The 21,636-nt window shown below is 36.5% G+C and overlaps 1 protein-coding gene across 7 annotated transcripts in view; it reads right to left on the bottom strand.

The window, feature by feature from the left end:
• Window positions 1–21,636, bottom strand: part of GOLGA4 (golgin A4) — a 72,450-nt gene that overhangs the window by 39,008 nt on the left and 11,806 nt on the right. For 6 of the 7 annotated variants that reach the window (XR_008440117.1, XM_053995406.1, XM_053995425.1 and 3 more), the window contains exons 3-12: window positions 19,474–19,572; window positions 13,572–13,637; window positions 12,162–12,476; window positions 10,168–10,215; window positions 9,804–9,860; window positions 6,145–6,243; window positions 5,476–5,614; window positions 2,627–2,814; window positions 1,575–1,658; window positions 616–763 (exon numbers count right to left, since the gene is read on the bottom strand). Coding sequence is in view for 5 of the 7 variants with exons in the window: in XM_053995406.1 (XP_053851381.1) it covers window positions 616–763; window positions 1,575–1,658; window positions 2,627–2,814; window positions 5,476–5,614; window positions 6,145–6,243; window positions 9,804–9,860; window positions 10,168–10,215; window positions 12,162–12,476; window positions 13,572–13,637; window positions 19,474–19,572 (1,243 nt within the window). In the remaining 2 variants the exon portion in view is untranslated. The remainder of the gene's footprint in view (window positions 1–615; window positions 764–1,574; window positions 1,659–2,626; window positions 2,815–5,475; window positions 5,615–6,144; window positions 6,244–9,803; window positions 9,861–10,167; window positions 10,216–12,161; window positions 12,477–13,571; window positions 13,638–19,473; window positions 19,573–21,636) is intronic. The other variant, XR_008440118.1, reaches the window with a different exon arrangement.

Raw genomic sequence — 21,636 nt, 5'->3', positions numbered from 1 at the left:
ATGGTTTAACTTAATTTCATGCAAAAGTAGAACTCCAAGCACACATAATGTTACCTAATTTCCATAAAAAGCAAACTACATCATGTAACAGATACATAAATGTTCCTCTGTTACAAGCTTGAGGCAAAGGGAATCATCACTTCTGTTTCACTTAAATCAGAAATGCTTCCATTAAAATAATTGAAAGAAAATGCTTACTACGGTTATAACATTTTTACTTCTTCACAAACTCTTATATGCTCACTGCTATGTTTTCTATGTGAATTCCTGGTGGCATAATAATGACAATTTATAGGTGGTTCCAAGTTTCTCTTCTTAAGTTCGACCAGAAGAAGACTCCATCAATTTTTTCTCATACAAAAAAGGAAGTACAGTTGCCTTTCAGAAGTTTCTTTCCTAAATCCAATTTTATTGGTAACAGACAAATCAGTTAAAAGCATCCCTAAACTCTGCTGTCCAGAAGTGAAGTTATCAATGATGGCACAGGTGACATGTAGAACAATAGAAAAAAGAGCATCTCTTAATATTCATTCCAAACAACAACTGTAGAAAAAGACCACACTGAAGCTTTCTGATGTACAAATGTGAAAGCAAATAATCTAGGTATATTCTTACCAGCTCTTTCTGATTTTTCTTTCTGCTCTTTTAATTCCTCGCCTTTTGTAGTTATTTGTTTGATTCGAGCACGCAGTTGGGCTACCTCCTCCTCCTTCATTTCCAATGTTTCATGCATTTGCCGCTTTGTCTCTGCAATTACCATGCCCTGTGGAAAAGGTCCTTGTGATAACAAGCTAGCAAATAAATAAGACATATACCTGGAACAATTTCAAGCCAGGGCACAATCATTGCCAAGAATAAACTGTAGTCTCATATTACAAGACCAGAGATCATAGGATTTTTCTATGTTAGAAAACAGAAAATGCTAACAAAAATAAGATAAGAATAGGGATTATTTTTAAGAGTATCCAAAATTTATCTAGTGGTGAAAAGAACTCCAGCAAACACAGACCATCCAAAAACTTCCTCCTTCTGGTACAGACACTTTCCTTTGAAACATGTATTCTGTAAACAAACCCAAACTAAAAGCATTGTAGAGTCTGTACTTCTCCTTTGAGAATACGCCATAAAATGTTAGTCATGTCACTTATGACAACACCAGAAATTACTCCAAGTACCAAGACTGTGATTAAAAAAAAATTTAAGGAGCGAAAAATGGAGAAAATCCTTTATTGTCTATCGAAAGCATAGTTACTTTACTGGTATTATTTCTAAATTAATTCAATTGTATCTCATCTTCATTTGTGTTTGGGGTTTCTTTGTTTGTTTTAGAATTGGCATCAAGGAGTGCATTCAGTATATCTGTTGCATCCTAAATAAAATCATGTTTTATTGTTAAGTATAACTTAACAGACCTATCTTATGGTATATATCCAATAAAATTCTTAAGTAGCTTAAATTACTTGTTTATTGAAACATAGATGAAACCATCAGACCACTAAAACCAGCTTCTAATACCCAGAGCTAGATATTTTGTGTTTTAAACAATCTTCATCAAAACCTACAGCTTTGTTTACCTTGTCTTGTTCTAGCTGTTCAATCAAATTCTTTGCATCACGTAGCTGTGTAATCAGTTTAGTCTTCTCAGCCATGTGAAGGTCCTAAAAAAAGATCCCAACCACAAGATGGTTGAACAACAGCTTAGCTTTGGCTCTGACCCTGCACTATGCCTTGGAGGAAGAACACAGAACACAATCAAGGGAAACTGACGTGGGCAGTTTTAAATTACTTTTACATCTCCCAGAGGTAGGCTGCCTTACGGCTTCTGTACTAATTCAGAGATCTGAAGGCTTTGTTAGAGCCTCAACACATGGAGGTCTGAGTTGGTAAAGTAAAACAATATGTCTAAGATTTCTGCTCTATTACCTGTATCTTGCTTTACAAGAGGATCTCAGCAATGCAACATAAATGATTGTTACTAGCCATATTCTAGAAAATGTCATTAACTCAAGTCTTTCAGAGATTTTTCAAACCAGGCTAGTGCTCAGAGATGAAGACAGAGACGGGAATCTAATCTTTGCAACTAAAGCTAAGTACAGCTATACTTAGCACATTTTCAGGTTTCATCTCTATTAGCCACCTTACTTACGCTCCACACTCAGCATTAATGGCCTTAAAAGGAAAATTGAGCAAAGTATTAATTTATTAGTTCTGGGATTGCACTTATGTTCACTATATTGTGATCCCCACTTCCCTGCCTTCCTTTTTTTCCTGTTAATTTACATAATGCCTCATTCACTATGTCTTAAAGATTTATCTCTGCTCCACTTTTCTCACTTTACCTTCTGTCTTCTATGCTAAGACAGTCTTTTTCTCACCCCAGTTCCCCACAACTACTTATTTCTAGTACCATTCTGATGGTTATTTATACAGTAATTTTTCATACCCAACTTCACCACTCTAGAATAATTGCTGAGTGTATTCATTCCAGGTCGGTTTTGAACTTTTATCTCCAAAAAAGTACAGGGACAGTTTGTTTCATGGTCTACTCTATCAATACATTTTGGAAATACTGGAGTTTTTACCGTATTTTCATGGTTATTCATAAAGCTAAGAGCATTTTCCATACCTTCATTTTTTCCAGCTCCTGAAGCCTCTCTTCCAGCTGTTCTTGAAGTGCCTCTTTCTCATTGGTTAATTGGGCACAGCACTCTTTATGCGATCGAATAGTCTCCTTACAACGTTGCAGCAAGTTCTCTTGGCGCTTCACCCTCTGATTAAGAGTTTCCAGTGTTTTAACAGAATCTTCATTATCCTCTATAAGACAACATACCAACATTACCATAGGTATGCCATTTCCAAAATGCAGATCTGCATTCATCATTCACAATGCAGTGGACTCATAGGTCTCTAAAGAAAGTTGTGTGAAGTCTGCAAAACTTCCTAGTTCGTCCTGTAAGTGCCAGAAACATTCTATGCATACAGAATAGTAAAGAGTATTTAACACCAAGTTAGCTTACAAAACCCCAGTTACTTCATCAGCTTCAAAATGAAGCTATTAACCAACAAGGTTTTTTATGTAATTAAAAAGTCATCATGATTTATAAACCTGCCTGCTGCTACTAACAGAATATGCACAAGTAGGAAAAAATGTGACGTAAAGCAAATCACAACCCTCAAGTGCCATGCACACAGATTCTTGCTTTCCCAAGGCTGGGCATGACATTAGTTCTAAAATACCCAGGCTGGGCAATATTACATTCAGCAGGATAAAGGTTATACTTAGTGTCTTTCTCAGTAGTACTCATAGAATCATAGATTGGTATGGGTTGGAAGGGATCTTAAAGATCATCTAGTTCCGACTGCTGCCATAGGCCGGAAAACCTCACAGAACAAGTTGCTCAGAGCTCCATCCAGCCTGGCCTTTAACACTTCAAAGGATGGGGCAGCCACAACTTCTCTGGGCAACCTGTTCCAGTGCCTCAACACCCTCATAGTAAAGAATTTTTTCTAATATCTATAATTTAAACCTACTCCATTTCAGTTTGAATCACTGTATAACTAGCACATTTGGTAGTATTTTACTGTGTGCTTCTGCTCTGATGCTCTGGAGGCTGCAAGGGTATTTGGCATTGTACTGGATTTGCATGGCCAAGCTTCAGTAGTTAAAGGGAAACTACAGGGGTGGCTTCTGCAAGGAGCTGCCAGAAAGCTGACAGATGCTTTCTTCATGTCTGGCAGAGCCAATCCCTGGTGAAACTCCAAAGACTGGTGTGCCACTGGTCCATGCTGGACCAATTAGAAATGGTGGTAACGCCTCTGTGATAAAAAAATTAAGAAAGAAGAAAAAAAGTTATTGCACAGTTGTAATTGCAGCCAAAGAAAAGTGGAGTGAGAACACGTGAGGGGAACAACTCTGCAGACATGAAGATCCATGGAGAAGGAAGAGGAGGAGGTGCTCCAGGCACTAGGGCTCAGATTACACTGCTGCTTATGGTGCAGAGCATGGTGAAACAGCCGTGCGCCTGCAGCCCATGAAGGACCAAGGGGATGCAGAGATCCACATGCAAGCCATGGAGGAGCCCATGCCAGAGCAGGTGGATGCCCAAGAGGAGACTGTGACCCTGTGGGAGGCCCATGGAAGAGAGAAGCCCACTCTGCAGTAGCCTGTCCTTCAAGAACTGCACCACGTGGAAGAGTGACCCACGCTGTAGCAGTTTTGAGGACTGTGGTATGGGCTCACATTATAGCAGTTTGCAGGGAGCTGCTGCCCATGAGATGGACTCATGCTGGAGAAGTTCTTGGAGAACTGTCTCTGGTGGGAGGGACCCCACGGTGGAGCAGGGGAAGCACTCCTCTCCCTGAGCAGCAGATGAAACCACAAGTGATGAACTGACCACAAACCCCCATTCCCTGCCCCTCTGGGGAAAGAGGTAAAGCTGGGAAGGGGTGAGGGGGAAAAGGTGTTTTTAAAGTTTTATTTTACTTCTTATTATCCTGCTCTGATTTTATTAGTATTAAATTTCCTTTGCCTCTCTAATTCGAGCCTGTTTTGGCAATGACAGTATTTATTAAGGGATCTCTCCTAAGCCTTATTTCAACTCATGAACCCTTCTTTAAATTTTCTCTCCTCTGTCCAGCTGTGGAGGAGAGTGAGAGAGCCGCTTTGGTGGATGCCTGGCACACTACAGTCCAGAGGCAGACTCACTCATAGAAAACATCTTGAATCACAATTTTTCATTACTGACTAAGTGGTCCAAAAACCATGGCACTAGATAAGAACATCTCTCACCTAAGACTTCCTATCATCCCTACATATAAAAACCACAGCAGATGCTGAACAAATATAATTTCAAGATGTATGTTTACCTCTGTCTTAACCCTACCTTTTATGAAGGGTACCAATGAAAGACACTTTTATTATGTATCAGCATTATAATGTCCCTTGCTCAGTAATCAAATATATACAACATTGAGAATTCCACTGATTGAAACAACCTCCAGATGTGAGGAACACTCAGAATATTCAATAGCAGGAATATCAAAATTGATCCTTATTTTTACTTTTTTTCTGATAAAACAAGGAAAAACAAAACCCAAACTCACACACAAAAAGACAGAGACTGGCAACTACTCTGCTCTCTAAATTCTGGGGATAGGTCCTTACTTATGGGGGACAGAATCTCTTAATTGTATTAAGTTGGGATAATAAGAACACCTACCAACAAAGCAATAATTACAGTGTTATTATCAATATTGACAAAGGAAAGACATACCAGATCTGAATTCTTATGAAAATTTAGTTTCTTAAAAGGAAACTCTCCTCTAGCTCCAGATGGTTTTCAAAACAATTGTTTTCTTCTAGAAAATATATCCTTACTATGACATGGTCAGTCCTAAATACTGTTACTCCATCATAGATAACAACAGGTTTATTCCCCAAAATGTAAGGTCTCTTGAAAAAGCCACAATACATACCATTGCTTCCTGTTTCCACAATATTTTCTGCACTGACTTCTTTCATTGGACTTTGAACTTGTGGTTCTGATTGGACATTTTGATCAGGCAATTCAGTGCCTATCTGACCATTCTGTAATCTCTGTTTCAGCAATGACACCTAAACAAAATGTTCTGTTTGTTAAAAAAATCCAAGGATTCAAAGCAGATAATTTTTTAATCTTCAAAACTAGAAAAAGTTAAATTAATTTTGATATTAGCAAGTAGAAAAAGGAGAAATCTGTCTGAGATTTTTTTACCATTTTTTTAAAGTCAGAATTATGCTTCCAATTAACAGATGTAAAATGACTATGGGTAGAGAAACAAAGACCAATTAAGCAAAATACATGAATTTTGCAAAAGCAATTTTAGGTCAGACATCTGCTAATGTTGATGCCTTGATAACAAAACATCACAAAGTTATTTAAGTGCAAATCAGCCAATCCTATTTAACATGAGTGAGATTTTTACAAAGGTATCCTCTACCACAAAGACACACTTAATTTCTAGAAAATCCTAAATTCACAAGATGCTTTTCAACTTCAGAGCAATTATAATAAAACATGGATATGCATTATAGGAAATATATAGCTAAAAAGAAAAGGTAAGAAGAGCAGTTTTCAACAACATCTGCTGGGTAAATTATCTTACCTGAGTTTGCAGGACACTAATAAGCTGATCTTTTTCTTCTAAGGAAGCATCAAATTCCTCTTGGAGATGTTTCTTAGCTTGTTGATCCATCTGGAGCTCCTAATAATACAAACACATCTCAAATAAATGTGAACTCAATGAATGCAAACTCAAAAGACTTATAAAAATATTATGAAATAACATCTAAAATATCTCTTTCATAGTTGTGATCCCAAAATACAACCATGAAGTGTATGTTATTTTTTACTACACAACATTCCACACAATATAGTAAGAACATTCAATTATAATACCAGGATTAAAACAGCAAGAGTCTAGATTTGATGGAAAATTATCAAGGATTCTTTTTCCTAAAATTAAGTTTGTATAGGGTTCATTTCAAGCCTGCTCCTGAAAAACTCTCTTCCATACACTCATTTCTCCTGGAAGCTGAAGACTGCACTTTGGAAAATTCTTCATTTCGCCACCAGATTAAGCCAACATAAAGAGCAGAAATGTAAAATTCATTAGGTTCATTCAATATGCCACCATTCTAAAATGACAAATGCCATGTATAAGAGAAGAAAATTGGTCTTTTTATTCCACAAACATGTCTCAAATGAGAAAGACAGAGATGCCAAATAATTTAAGTATGTGGCTTTACTTTATACTTACATGCATTTGTTTGGCTGAACACTCTTAGAAGCTTGTAGATATTGCCTAAATTCTTTAGTAATATTTACAGAGTCTTATAACATATTTTCTGAAGGAGGTTTTTTAAAATTATTTCCTATGCTTTTGAAGTTTAAACATTTAAATTTATTTAAATAATTATCATTCTAATAGAAAATACATGTCCCTAAATTAATTCACATCTAACTGCTTATTCAGAGAACCAGAACCACACATACATCATGCATGCACCGCAAATATTTTCAGAAACTTTTTAATCTTTTTTATTTATGTATTTATTTCATCCATATATATCTTCCCCAGGATTTACCTCAGGAAAAGAATGCTTCTATGACTGTTATTCTGCAAAGATCACTTGTATAAAAGCAATCACCACCCATAAACATGAGTGTCATTAGCCAGGCAAAGACAGAGGATGACAGAAAGAGAAAGAAAGCATGAAAAAGCAAATGAGACAAAACAGAGCACTGCATGCTTCCTGTGCTGCTTTCGTCCAACTCTAAATCTTATTTTTATGCTGTCTTGCTGTCTATCCCTTACCTCCAACAGTGAATGCCCTGCCACAGATGAGGCTGATATCGGCATTGAAAACCATTGCTGTAAGAGCTGAGCCTGCCCTGCCATGCACAGGCACAATGGTGAGGGAAAGCATCACTGCAAAAACCATTACTCTCTTCCCAGCTATACCCACTTCTTAATACTGCATTGCCTCATATTCTCAGCAATTACTGATCACACTTCTGCCCTGTGCTTCTGAGCTTTAGAAGCAATTCCTTTCAAAAAAAGCAAAGCAGGCCAGTGTAAGAACAAGTAAATGGTCCTCTTTGGGTCTCAGAGTCCCTTCTGATCCTTTTCTGTGAAAGAGAACACTGAAGACTGCCTTAAGACTGGTTTTGAGGAATTACCCCTAAGAGGAGGAAACTATGGTAACATTTATTTCTAGGGACTGTGTCACACTGTTAATTTAGCCTCAAAGGAAGATTAGTTTACTCATATACAGCCCTCTTAGAAGAAACTTGCCTGATTCAACATATTTATGGGAAAAAATAATTGTATGGTAAAGAAAAATATTATTAAAATTAATTTCTGATAACAAATTATTACATAAATGAATGAACTATTTTGGACCATGTTAGCTTCCACAATGGAAACTTACCATTTTATTTGTAATTTTTCCTTTGTTGTCTGTTTTACCTAATGCTGCAACACCTGGGCTTCCAAAAGATCAGAAAAACACTTTTTGAAGTGTATCAATTAATGAAAAAGAATTTCAGTGTTAGATTTGAAGGAATTTTTAAATTTACAAGATTGGTAAGAATGAAACTAAATTTTACACAAAATATACAGACACAGATGTATATATATAAAACAGAAATATATGTGTAATTTATCTACATATATGAATCACAAAGACTATATGACAGAAGTCAAAAATAAAATGGACATGGTCCAATTCTATCATATGCCAAAGATTTAACTCTGTTCCACATTTGCCTTCCTGACTTCAACAAGTAGCAATAAACTGGAAAACTAATCCTACAGGAGCATGCAGATATGGACCTAACACAGAAAAAGCTTTTTCATTTGACCTTGTAGTGATTTAGAAAAGACACAACCTTGGCAAGCCAATTCTGACAGTAAAGCAATGTTTTTTTTCCCTCCTATGCACTGACAGTTTAGCTGAGGACATTGTGACAGTCCAGACACAGGCTATAGCTCAGATGAGCATGGTACTCCCAGCAGTGACCCACTGTTATCAGCTGCTGGGGCAGAAGCAGCATAGATGTGAACCAAAATGCTATCCCACTAGCACACACAATTCACAGCATGCTCACCTGAATTACTCTCCAGATCACTGAAGAATGCCCAGCAATTTGCCAGTGACCTCCCTTGAAATGACTGGCTGCCTGACTAGTCACAAGGATAGGTCCTTGTGGGTGAGCTTGAGCCTTGATTACACACATGGCCAGAGGCTCACAGTCACCATTCCTCATTATTAAGAGGACAGGTCCGGTCCCTGTCTGTGGGCAAAACACCCAATTGCCTGGAGTGAGTCTGCCTTCAGACAAAGGTGGGACCTCACCATGGTCTAATGGCTCCTGCAATCTCCATGCCAGTGCTGCTGCTCAGCATTGCACATGCCAGAAGCAGGTGTGCAGTCATAAGACAAAGCCTGAAACTTTGAGCTAAATGGTACCCAGCTCTCCAGCAACATAAGAGCACAGACAGAGGCCCTTGCACACCCATCTCCAAATCTGGTGCTGCACTAGCTCCTGAGGCAATAAAACAGCTTCAGCGTCACATTGTGCTTCATCAGGGCTTGACAATATGGCGTTTTTGATTTTACCCTTTTAATCTGTTCTGCCCCATCATCTGTACATGTTTTTTAAGTCCACTGTGTTTATTATCAATACCAAATACAATAGAGCTTCTCCTTTTAATTTCACTCTAACCTAAGGAGGCAAATCATAACACAACCTACTTGATTTTATGATTGAAACCAAACTACACCAAAATCCATAAAACAATGTAAGTATTACAACTGAGATAATGAAGATTTTTTTTAATTATCCTTTTTTTTTTTTGATAGTCATTGAAATCCTTACAAAAATGTGCCTATTACTTGTGTCTGCCTGAATTAGTATTTGTCATTAATAGAAGAGCAACAAATTGCACAGGGACATCTATGGCTGGGCCCAACAATTCTGCAAGAACCACACACACTTCTACCTATTTCACAATGAACAAGAGAAGTAGTTTAGTTGGTGATGCACTGCTCTGTCTTAAGAGTATAGCAATAAGCTGCTGAATGAGAAGCAAGCCAGAGGAGTAACCCCATATAAACAACAACAACAAAAAAAGAGCTGTAAAATACCCTGTTCTGTAATAGAAGATATTTTATGAACAAAAAAGTCAAAAGCTAGGCAAAAAAAAAGATCCTATGTAGTGTGATATAAAGTAAACATGCAATCAATAAAGGAAATTACCTCTCTCAGTTCTCCAATCCTGCGAAGTGCTTTATCCTGGCTTTGACTCAGAATGCTCTTAAGAAAAAAGGAAGAATAAAGATCAGGTGTATTAAATGTAATTTTTAAATGGATAAATAAAACTCAAAAATTGGAAATCTATCAATCTATCTACCTGAAGTCAGCTGATGCAACAAAATAGGCTGGAGTACAATACTTTACAGTTATTTTGACAAATTAATTTTGGCTTCCTTAGAAGTGCCAGCTAAGAAATCATCATCTGTTACATACTCACAATACACTGAAAATTAAATCTCTATTATCACTACACATTTTAAGATTGAAAAAAGCATGCAGGTAAGAGAGAATGAAAAGTAATGCTTACCTGTAGCTTCTTCTTTTCCCGCTGGATAACTTGATAAGCAGACACTAGCTAAAATACACGAATAGGATATAAAGATGATAATACATCTGTGTATAGCCATCAAAATAATTTCCTTAGTTGTATCACTACCTGCATTTTCAAACTCTTCACTCTACTTGAGAACTTTCTTTTGATATAAAGGTACTTAAATTTTCTTTTTCTATCTATAAAATATCTCCAATGTGTTAAAAAATACAAGCCTACGTGGCAAAACAATGATGTTACTCAGCATTCATACACAGTTTTCCCTTCCCTGAGACAACATACCACATACCATCCTTCAACACAGGGGGTCAAAACCAACAGTATCAGAAAGTTACATCCCAGACAGCTACCCCATAGGGTAGTGACCACTTGTAAGAGTACATGTCCCAGGGAGATTAAGCAAAAATAATTTTACAAAAAGCATGCATTAAAAAATACATTTCTAAATTAAAAAAAAAAAAGGTGCAATGTTCTCATCCCATATGCTTTGCATATATCCAGCAAAGCAGACTGAAAGTACACAGCATTTAATTTCTCACTGTAAGCTGACAAAGGGAGTTAGAACATTGTTAGAACATTTGGAATTAGAACTTTGTGTTTTCAAATTGATGAAAAATTTAAGAAACACAAATCTAGAACACCGAAATGAGAAATTCAAAATATATCTTCCAATTCTAATTTAAAACAAACTAAACATTTTCAGAATTCAAAATTACTTTTAATTTCAAAATGATATATATTTTGCCCTTATAAGAAAATCAAAACTGCTATAGGTGGTTTCCTTTACCATATTTTTGAGATGCTAACTTTGCATCCTACTTTAAGAGGGAAAAAATATTTCTGCCTTAATTACTCTTTATATATTGCAACAAGTTTCTTCCAAGATCCAGCAAAACAATTATTTTCAATCGAACGGAAGAAACTCACAAAGCCAGGAAAAAAACCCAAGCCTTTCTGACAGAGAAAGTTAGATGGACAGATTACACTAATAAAAAAACCCCCAAACAACCAAAAGAAGCACTAAAACAAACCCACAAACGGAAGAATTTTCATTTTAGCAACTACTATTTACATAAACTTTTAAAAAATACTTATTACACTAGCTGGAAGTGAAGGAAAAATTACTGTGAGACAACTGCTTTTTCAGGCATATGCTGAACACTGCAGTCACTGTATACATATTTTAGATTCCAGGGATTTTGACAAAAGTCTGCACAGGAATTTTTGTATTTGAGGGCAGCAAACATTAAAAGAACTGTAAAAAACAGTACAAACATCCAGTTTTAAATACAACACACACTTAAAAAAACAATTAAAAAACCCAAACAAAACCCCAAAACTAATTAAAAAACCCAATACCAAAACACCGCCTTCCGTTTGACAGCTTTACCTTCCCCAGTAATTTGGAAAATGAGAAGTGAAAATACTTATAATTGGTTTTCACTAAAATACCCAAAAAAATGAGATGTTTGAATTAATTCCTCCCAGGGAATACCTAGAAATTATGAAGAATAGAACTTGTTTCTTGAAAATAAAATGCTTGCCTATTGCACATGGATAGAATATACACTGTGCATTTCAAGAACATGTTGGGAAAAAAAAATTGCTGTCATGGGAGTAGAAGTCATGCTCATCTCTGTAGTGAACTTCACCCTCTGCTAGATACTTTCAGTTGAAATTTCAATAGGCCTGCTCTGTGTGAGTAACCATTAATTAACCTCTACTGCTGATATCGGGAAATTATTTACAAACAAGAGAAGAAAAAGATTTCCATGTTTTATTACCAGAAAAACCTTTGAAGTTTTTAGGCCAAAAATAACTAGATTTAGAATAATTTAACTTCCATATTTGCTCCAAATAGGAAAACATTTGCTCCAAATAGGAAAACAAAAAGACTGTCCACTGCTGCAGTATCTTTTAGCCTAATTTCTTTCCCCTTTCTGCATAGCTAAACCAGTCACATTGCCTACCTCTGAGTATTTTCCCCTATAGTTGCCTAAACTGCGCTCCATTCTACACAGACGCTGCAGCAACTGCTCTTTGCTGAAGGTGTTCATATTTCCCAGAGGGTCTTCAGTTTCACTTTCAATGTCAGAAGGTGAATCAAAGGTGGGACTGAAGGCTTCTAAATCTAGTCGATTCAGTGAGTCTCTTGAAGTACTTCTGACTAGGGACTCTTTAGAAGAAGAGCGAAGTAGGGTCTCTTTTACTGGGCTTTGAAACAAAGACTCCATGGAGGGAACTCGAAGCTGAAGCTTCTGGGCAAAAGACTGACTCTCACTTTGCTGCAAAAATTGAAAGAAAGTAATTATTTCTGCACTGCTTTTAGGCAGAAAGACACACTAAAGTCCAGGAAAGAGACTTGACCTGTACAAAGAAACTACTGTTGTCTAACACATGCATGACACCAAATAGCTTCTAGTCCCTTAAAAGAATCATCTCCTTGTGCAGAAAAATCAAGCATGCAACTACCAGATGTGCACAATTTCAGATAGCAGCTAAATCTAATAAACTACAGTTCTGATTTAAACTTTTAGGAGAATGCATTTCTGTGTAAAAAGTGAGGAATGTGTAACTAATATAAACTATTTACTATTGTCTCAAACTTGAAAAATATAGCTGACTCACTTCTTAATGTATTACACAGAAGACTGTATTTATCTCAAAGACACAGATATTATCCTATAACAAAGGGAACAAATTAATGGCAGAAATCTTTGTAGAACTAATGATAGTTAGCTCTAGCAAGCCATCTTGAACAATCCTTTTCTTATTTTTATTTTAAATGACTTTACGATTTTTACATAAAACAAAATTATTGATTTATGCAGCTATAGTACTTATTTCATTCTATACCAAAGGATTCTGTGCTGTGGTAACCTTTACTGCTGGTGCTACAGAAGTGATGTGAAAGCATTACTGCACGATATTGCCCCTACAATCAAATGTTGGGAGTCACGTGCCAGAAGCCACTGCTAATCCCATTTCAGCAAGCTAAATGTTTCCCTGAGTCATATTAAAAAATTACCTACATCTTTATCACTAGTGACAACATTTTCAGCCTATTAGTTCTTTTCCTTCAGCTTTCCAGACATGGAATAGGCCCTCTACTTTTGAAAGTGAGTTTAATGCTGTGCAACAAGATGCATCTCAATGTTGGCAGTCTGCTAACCAGTCCTTACAAAAAGAAAAGCTTCACATATCAGTGACAATACTTAATACCAGCTAATGGGATTACACACAAACAAAATATCTGAGTATTCTGACAGGCAACTACTTATCCCTACTTCAGCATGAAGAGAAATACTGGGCACTTAAACCAATGTAACACATAGACAACACAGCAGTGAAGGAGGCCCTCCCCCAGGGCCTCCACATACCTGTGGAGAGACAGGTTCACTTCCATTGTTTTCTGTGGATCCAGCAAGTGGTTGTTTATTCAAGTTCTACAGGAGGTAAAAACAACTGTTAGAAGAAACAGAGTACAAGGGCTGTAATTCAGTCAGTCCAAGAAACAGCATCTGTGCTTTTTTCTTTGCCTGTGTTTTTAGTACTTTCTTTAGAAAGCTTATTAAGGTGTCTTCATGCAAACAAGATAGCTTGTTAAATTCAAAACAGATTGCTGCAATATGCAGAACTACAAAGCAGCTATGTGTGCATAGATTAGTATGAGATATCTGCAAATACGGACATTTCCAATTAAATTAAGTCATAATGATTATTTATATAACATTTATGGAAAAATCAAAGACACACCAAAAAGACAAAATTATAGCAGGAAAAGTCTAATTGATTACTAGTATTTACAGCCAATATGAGTAAGAGTTGGCTGTAACACCATCTTTCTCTGTTTCAGTGCATTGGAGGGGGCAGAAACTCCTGGAAAATAGTGCTGGTAGCAAACTGTTTATAACTCCAACAAGCATGGAAAGAAAATTAGACTTTCAGAAAATATATCTTTAACAAAATTTCTGCATTCCCAAAGAAAGGAATACAAACCACACAAAACACATTAAAAAATCTCACCCAAAACAACAAAACCAATACAACAAAAAACAATAGTCTGGTTTGTTTGGTTTGGGTTTTAGGGTTTTTTTTATTGGTTTGGGGTGTTTTTTTACAGAGTTTAGACATTTCTGTTCCTAGCCTGTCTATCCTGCCTTTCCTGTGTCCTGTGCTCAGGTGTTTACTAACCCAGGCCTAATTTTCAGGAAGCATGACCCTGGAAACTACAGGTCTCTTAGTCTCACTTCATTAACTGGTAAATTTATGAAGATGATTTTTCTGGGAGTTATTGAAAAACAACTTCAAGACAGAGCAATCCTTGGTCACGACCAATGGGTTCACAAGGGGACACTCCTGCTTGCCAAATCTGATTTCCTTTTATTACAAGGTTACCCCCTGAGATGAGCAAGGGAAGCCACTTGTAATCTTTTTGGATTCCAGTAAATCCTTTGATACTGTCTCTCACAGGATAAATATTCAGCATACAGCTGGATAAACACATCATGTAGTGTGTGAGCAGCTGGCTCATGGGTCAGGCTTAAAGCTTTACAGTGAATGGGTTGACATCAGACTGATGAGATGCCACTAGTGGGGTTCCACAGGGCTCCATCCTCGGCTCTGTGCTCTTCAACATCTTCATAAATTACTTGAATCCAGGACTTGAAGGTACACTAAGTTTGACAATGATATTAAATTGGGAGGAGCTGTTGACTGCCTTGAAGGCAGAGAGGCCCTGGAAGAGGGGGCCTCAGCTAATTAAACGGCTGAGTAACCAGCAACCATAAGAAGTTCAATGAAGACAAATGCCAAATTCTGCACCTGGGATGGAGCAACCCTGGATGTATGGACAGACTGGGGAACAAGACACTGGAGAGTAACACCACGGAAAGGGACCTGAGGGTCCTGGTCAATGGAAAGTTGGATATGAGTCGGCAGTGCCCTGGCAGCCAGGAGAGCCAACCGTGTCCTGGGTACAGCAGGCACAACATCACCAGTTGAGTAAGGGATGGGATTGTCCCACTTTGCTCTGCACTGCTACAGCCCCACAAGTCCTGTGTGCGGTTTTGAGTGCCACAATATAAGAAAGATACTAAGCTATTAGAGAGCATCCAAAGAAGGGCTACAAAGATGATGAAGGGTCTTGAGGGGAAGCTGTACAAGGAGCAGCTGAGGTCACTTGGCTTGCTCATCATGGAGGAGACAGAGGGGAGACCTCATAGCAGTTTACAATTTCTTCATGAGGGGATGTGGAGGGGCAGGAGCTGTGGTGACCAGCGACAAGACTCAAGGGAACGGCATGAAGCTCTGTCAGGGAAGATTATGTTGGATGTTAGAATAAGGTTCTTTACCCAGAGGGTAGTTGGGCACTGGAACAGGCTCCCCAGGTTAAGTGGTCACACCATCAAGCCTGTCTGATTTCAAGAAGTATTTGGACAACACTCTCAGGAACATGGTGTGATTCTTCAGGCTGTACTGTGCAGGGACAGGAGTAGAACTTGGGTCAATCTTGTGGGTCCCTTCCAACTCAGGATATTCCATTATTCTAACTTACACAAATACAGATGTTTTTTTGCTGTATAAATCCAGTCCAACTGAATTAGCAGAATATACTAGAAACCATCTTGGACATGCATTTTTTCAACAGAAGTGAAACACTGGGGCATATCAAACAAAATATGGGTAAATTCACCTAAGAGCAGTGTAACTCTTAATTTTTAATCAAGCTGTACCCTGACAGTTACATGCAAGCTGCAAATCTAAGGTGTACATAGAACTGAAATCTCACAATCAAATATACCTCCTACATGATCACACTCACAGCTTCTACTCTGGATATGCCAATAAGCATACCTAAACATTAATGTGGCAAAGGAATGATAAAAGAGCTTCAAAAAGGTCTTACATGGAGCAAATTTGAGGTAGTACAGAAATAACACAGAACAAAGAGAAATCCAAATAGTTAAGGAAACCAGAGAACTGAGCAGTTACCCATATGCAGGCAAAACAAAATGAGCCATACAAGAAGTCTGGATTTGGAAACTGCTTCACCTAGCTTGAACAAAATCTGTATTCTCCTTCAGAACACTATCCTGTGGCAGTGGATTTGCTCCTAGTGGATTAACAGTTTTTACAGGTTTTAAACTGCAGCACTTCTACACTGTATTCTTGGCTCCATTACCTGTTCTTGTTTTTTCTTATAAGAGGAAAAGTTAATAATAAGATAACTCAAATAAACAATTATCTTCTGCTTTATAATTTTACAAAGCATCTGCTGTGCTACTATAGGACTGACAACAGAGGAAGACAAACACTTTACCAAGACATCACAGAAAGAGTAATTGGGCATTGGAATCGGCTGCCCAGGGAGGTGGTGGTGTTACCATCTCTGGAGATACTTAAGAAAAGTTTGGATGTGGCACGTAGTGGCATGTCTAGCTGGCAAGGTGGTGTTAGGTCATAGATTGGACACAATGCCCTCAGAGGTCTTTTCCAACCTACTTAATTCTGCGATTCTGTGACTTACAAACTAATACACTTCTTTCAAAAATCATGTATTCTGATACACATTAAAAAGAGTTAAAAAAAACTCTGGAGGGTTTGTGCATGTAATTTATAAGCATAATTTAATATTTAACATCTGTTTTAAAACACAAGATTAAGTAGATTTATTAAATTTAATAAGTTTTTTATGAATATAAAACCTATGGATGCTGTTTGTTTCTGTGAAGATGCTTTAAAAAGCTGCCATTTAAGGACCTATAAAGATCCTTAAAAATGTAATTTCAAAGCTAAACTAGTGCTGACACTTTAAAACGTTTCATACTCTTTATGCAGGCATCTTTGTATGCAATCTATGAGAACAAAAGAAGAACCCATATTTGGGGTTACACTTTCTATTGGCATAAATAATAAAAGGGATACACTAGTAATCTTCCATATAAAAAATGGACCACCATAGGTACCTGGCTGCTGAAAATCTACATCACTGTGCTCTAGGGCAAAGGATTGTATTTGGGTATCTACAAACTGAATGGTAAGTATGAATGGAAGTTGCTATATATAAATATAGATCCAAGAGGCTTTGAAAAGCTTAAAAGCCCTAACCTTTCATAAGCCTGAAGAGAGCTTTCAGTAAAATTAGACTCACAGAGCACAAGCAGCCATTTTGAAAGTCTTAAAACCAGCAGTTACATCATGGTTTCTGGAGACCAATGAAAGTTTTCCCTCAACAAATTCATAGAACATAATATCCATATGTCTATCCAAAGATAGCTATAATTACAATCTTTAACAAAAAAGTTGCTTTTTATTATGAAGATGTATAAATCAGAGCTCAGTTTCAACTGGAGCACATTAGGATGTTCCAATAACATTTGTGTCACCTTACTTCCCTATTTCTGAAATGCAAAATCATACTTTTTTTTCTCAAAGGTATGAATAGATTGGCAAGCCTGAGAAGTGAAAGCTTAAATGTTTTTATTTAGAAATATTTTACTGCTTTTAATAGTAATATTTTCTCAAGTATTCCCAAACTGAGTAATTATGAAGGGAGAAAGGAAGGAGAGCTTAATATTTTCTTACGTTATTTTCCTTTTATTTTTTTCTTAAAAAGAAACCTCCACTGCATCCAAGAATATTTTTAACTGTTTCTTCATGCACAAAACTTTTCTGGCTTAGCTAGTAAAGAGTTTATACTAACTTCATCTATGCCAAAAAAATCCACAGTTACAGTCACTTCTCTACACCGTTCACTCTCAGATCACATATACAGCTAAAATACTGTTTTGTTTTAGCAGAATTAATATGCATTTGTGTGTGATGGTGAAACTTTCCTCTCCTGTATTTTTACTGTACCTGGGTTTTATACACATATATAATGTTTCTTTAATATATATTTTTTAAATCAGTCATCCTGTTCTCTATTAACTTTCCAATAATTTTCTTCCTCTCCCAGTTCTTATGGTGAGTACTGCTCTACAATTTTCAAGAAGTTCAGAGAACAAAATGAGTTTTACAGGTAACATATTAATACACACTGGTAACACATTAACAATAATTGTTTCATTACTACAATCTTGCACATAAATATGTGAGCCAGTAAATATGCCTCTGAAATACATACTGAAAGATCATATAAAGACAACACTGGAGCACTCACACAAACAGTTATGTGAAATGAATTTTTTTTAAGATAATTCTGTTGTATAGTGAAAACTAACAAAGTATACTTAAATTTGCAGTGAATCTTTAAGAAACAGTTGCTGGACCTGGAATATGGTCAGAATACACTTTCCAGGGACCACCATTTTAATCATTGTTTCTGTCCAATCTTGTTTAGCTTGAGAGAGACAAGTCCAACACAAGTGTATTGTGCTATGTCCTGGTTATTAAATTTTGATCCTGTTATAACTTTCAGTGACTGGTCAATTTAAACCATGAGCAGGAAAAGAGTACTTACAAAGTAATAATGAAGTATCATGATGAGCTGGGATTCTAAAAATTACTGTGCTTTAAATCACTTATGGACTTGGGAATGCCATGCCTCTAAATCATGTGAAAAATGCCATTCCTGTCCTGTGCCAATAAGAATACAGTTTCCATGTGCCTATATCAGAAAGCAGAAGTCTGACTTCCTCCCTATGCCTGCTTCCTTTTCTGCACTTCTTGCCTCCTCTCATTGAGCTTCTCCACTTATATATAGTGAAGGAAACATTTCCAGGCAAAGAAACATATATTTAAACTAAAATCTAATTATTCAAAAAAAGACTATTCATCCTCACTATAATAACTGCCAGATTATCTACTAGATGTAAATTAATGTGTCTATATGAAATAATTATTTCCTGATACCATTTGAAGTAAATGACATGCTACATTTCACCATATACAGCATGTAAGTTTCACACACAATCAATCCCAATTGGATAATTCTATCCGTTTATCTTGAAATACACACAGACATACATAAATATAAGGAAGAAATTTCTATGCAACACACATACAAACTTGTGCAACAGTTATTTAAATTTGTGTATTGTTGCCTGTATGAGAAAAAATATGTTAATTTTTTAATGTTACAATAAATTCACATCATACCAGCATAACTGCCAGGAGCTATCAGCTACTACCTCTGTGAAATTTAGTGCAGGGTTAGCAACAAGATAGTTAAGAAGAGGTCTTTGTGAGAACAAGCCACAAGCAAGTAAGTTTGCCTTCTAGTACATTACTCTCCTCCACCTGCTAAAGGCATCACTGAGAGGGGTGGGGAAGACTCACCACACCGTCACTCTGTGGCTTAGGTTGTTTGGTGGGATCCAAAGCAAAGATAGTATACTCAGAAAGAAAAGCAGGTTCTGCTATCATCCCAGCTAACAGCTGTTATTCAATGCAAAAAGGAGGAAAATGAAAATAAATCAAGCAATAAATTGCAAAATTTTACTCAATTTTTCCATGCTATTAAAAACATAACAAAACAATACAGAAGTTTATGAGACAAGAGACATTGATAAAGGGAGGATGTAACCAGAAAATATGCACTAGATCCCTTTAGAACAGCTAAAATACAGTTTTGATCAAAACTTCTTTAGAACAACAGAAGCATACTATTTAAAAGATCCTAGTTTAGCCCAAGAAAAAAATTATGTTTTGGGCATTATTATTTTAAGTTTTTTTAACTTCTGTGGACGAGTTGTCTTCATATATCACTGAGCCCTATTTGCTCTCAGTTATTCATTAACAACTCATTATTCTAAAAATCCTATCAGTATTTCAGTTATATATAACCTAAAATGCTTGCTTTTGACTATTTATCATCTGATGCTTTTATACACTAAAATGCTGTCTACATTTAAAAAAATTCCTTACAATTTTTTTAAACTACTAGCAGACTATTTTGTAAAAATATCATAAGCTGAATTTAACCATTTTATCAAGTCAGTATCTAAGAAGAGATATAAATTCCTAGAGGTGAAAACATGAAGCCAAGAGACTGGAATTTGAATTCAAATTGGATATATACATGTAATGCAATGCAATCTAATGCATTTAGGATGCTGTAACTGAGAGACAAAAATATTCCTCTCATGATTATACTCACATACCTAAGTTCAAGGTTCAACTTCCTTACAGCTTGAGATTTCAGAATTGTACTGATTGCTGACTGAACCAAACTAAATAAAACAAAATTGTTCTGAAATTATGAGACAAACCCCTCTATCAAGTTACTAAACAGTACTTTTAGGAATCAAATACTAATATAAGTTAGGAATTTAAATTACTTTTTTTTTGTGACTATTACATTTATTCCGGTGTTGTAGCAGATTAATTACATAAATTCAAATTGAGAGAGAGAAATATTTTCACAGGTAAGATCTGAAAGGCTACATGACTTTGAATTTATGTTTGCCAAACCCTTCATGACTTTGAATTTATGTTTGCCAAACCCTTTCAGAAAATGCAAGAAGTGGTAGATGTTCTGTGAGAGCCATATACAATAAATAGCCTCAGATTTGCTAATAACTATTTGCCAACAAAGCTGAAATTTCTCACTTTTAAGTTACTGCAAAAATGAGCTGCTAATAAAAAAGATGGTCACATTCCTCATGCTTTCAATCTTCTTCACTCTCCTGGAGCCTCAACACAGTTGCCCTGTGCATTCACTGTGGTAGCAACAAGACATTAAGTTTATTGTCCTCTCTCAGCCTCTTGGAAGTTTAATTCTTAAGAGTAAGCTGTGCAAAAGTTCCACATACATACATACATACATACATATATATATATATATATATAAAAAAATGTGTGTGTGTATGTGTATGTATATATATATGTGTGTGTATGTGTATATATATGTATGTATAGGGGGGTGTATATATATATATATACAGGTATGTAAAACCCACCTACTTTTTTTCCTCCTCTGAGCTTTCAGACAAGACAAAAATTAGGAAATTGACAAAACTGACAAGTGATAATGGTTCCTTCATCAACTGTTGATGGTCGTATAAATTCTTGCTCCCCTTGAAAGGGCATATGTCAATAAAAGGCATATACTATATATACACAAGTGTACAAACATACAGCAGCAATAATACGAGCAAGCCTGATGGCCTCATGAATCAGAAGCATGCAAATTCACAAATAAAATTATGAAACTTTTTAAGATAAAAATTACTTTGCATGTTTGGAGAAGACCAGTTAAGAAGATTGTTATAGTTTGGAATGGGAGGAAATTCAGGGAAGTGATGTAGTTTTTTGTGTAACTGACAATCTGTTAAAACTACTAAGAAGTTAGATATGCTCCTGTGAAACACACATGTTAAAGACGAAAAAACTCGGGAACTCTCTCTTTCTTTTCTGGTCAGGAACAAGGTAACACGGCTGCGCAGGCTCCCGTCTCGGGCCGGGCCCACTAACCCTGATGTGGGGCTGGGTTCTTTTTCC

Source organism: Vidua macroura, chromosome 1 (assembly GCF_024509145.1).
Source record: "Vidua macroura isolate BioBank_ID:100142 chromosome 1, ASM2450914v1, whole genome shotgun sequence".
NCBI classification, from domain to species: domain Eukaryota; kingdom Metazoa; phylum Chordata; class Aves; order Passeriformes; family Viduidae; genus Vidua; species Vidua macroura.
This window is presented reverse-complemented; position numbering and strand designations above follow the sequence as displayed.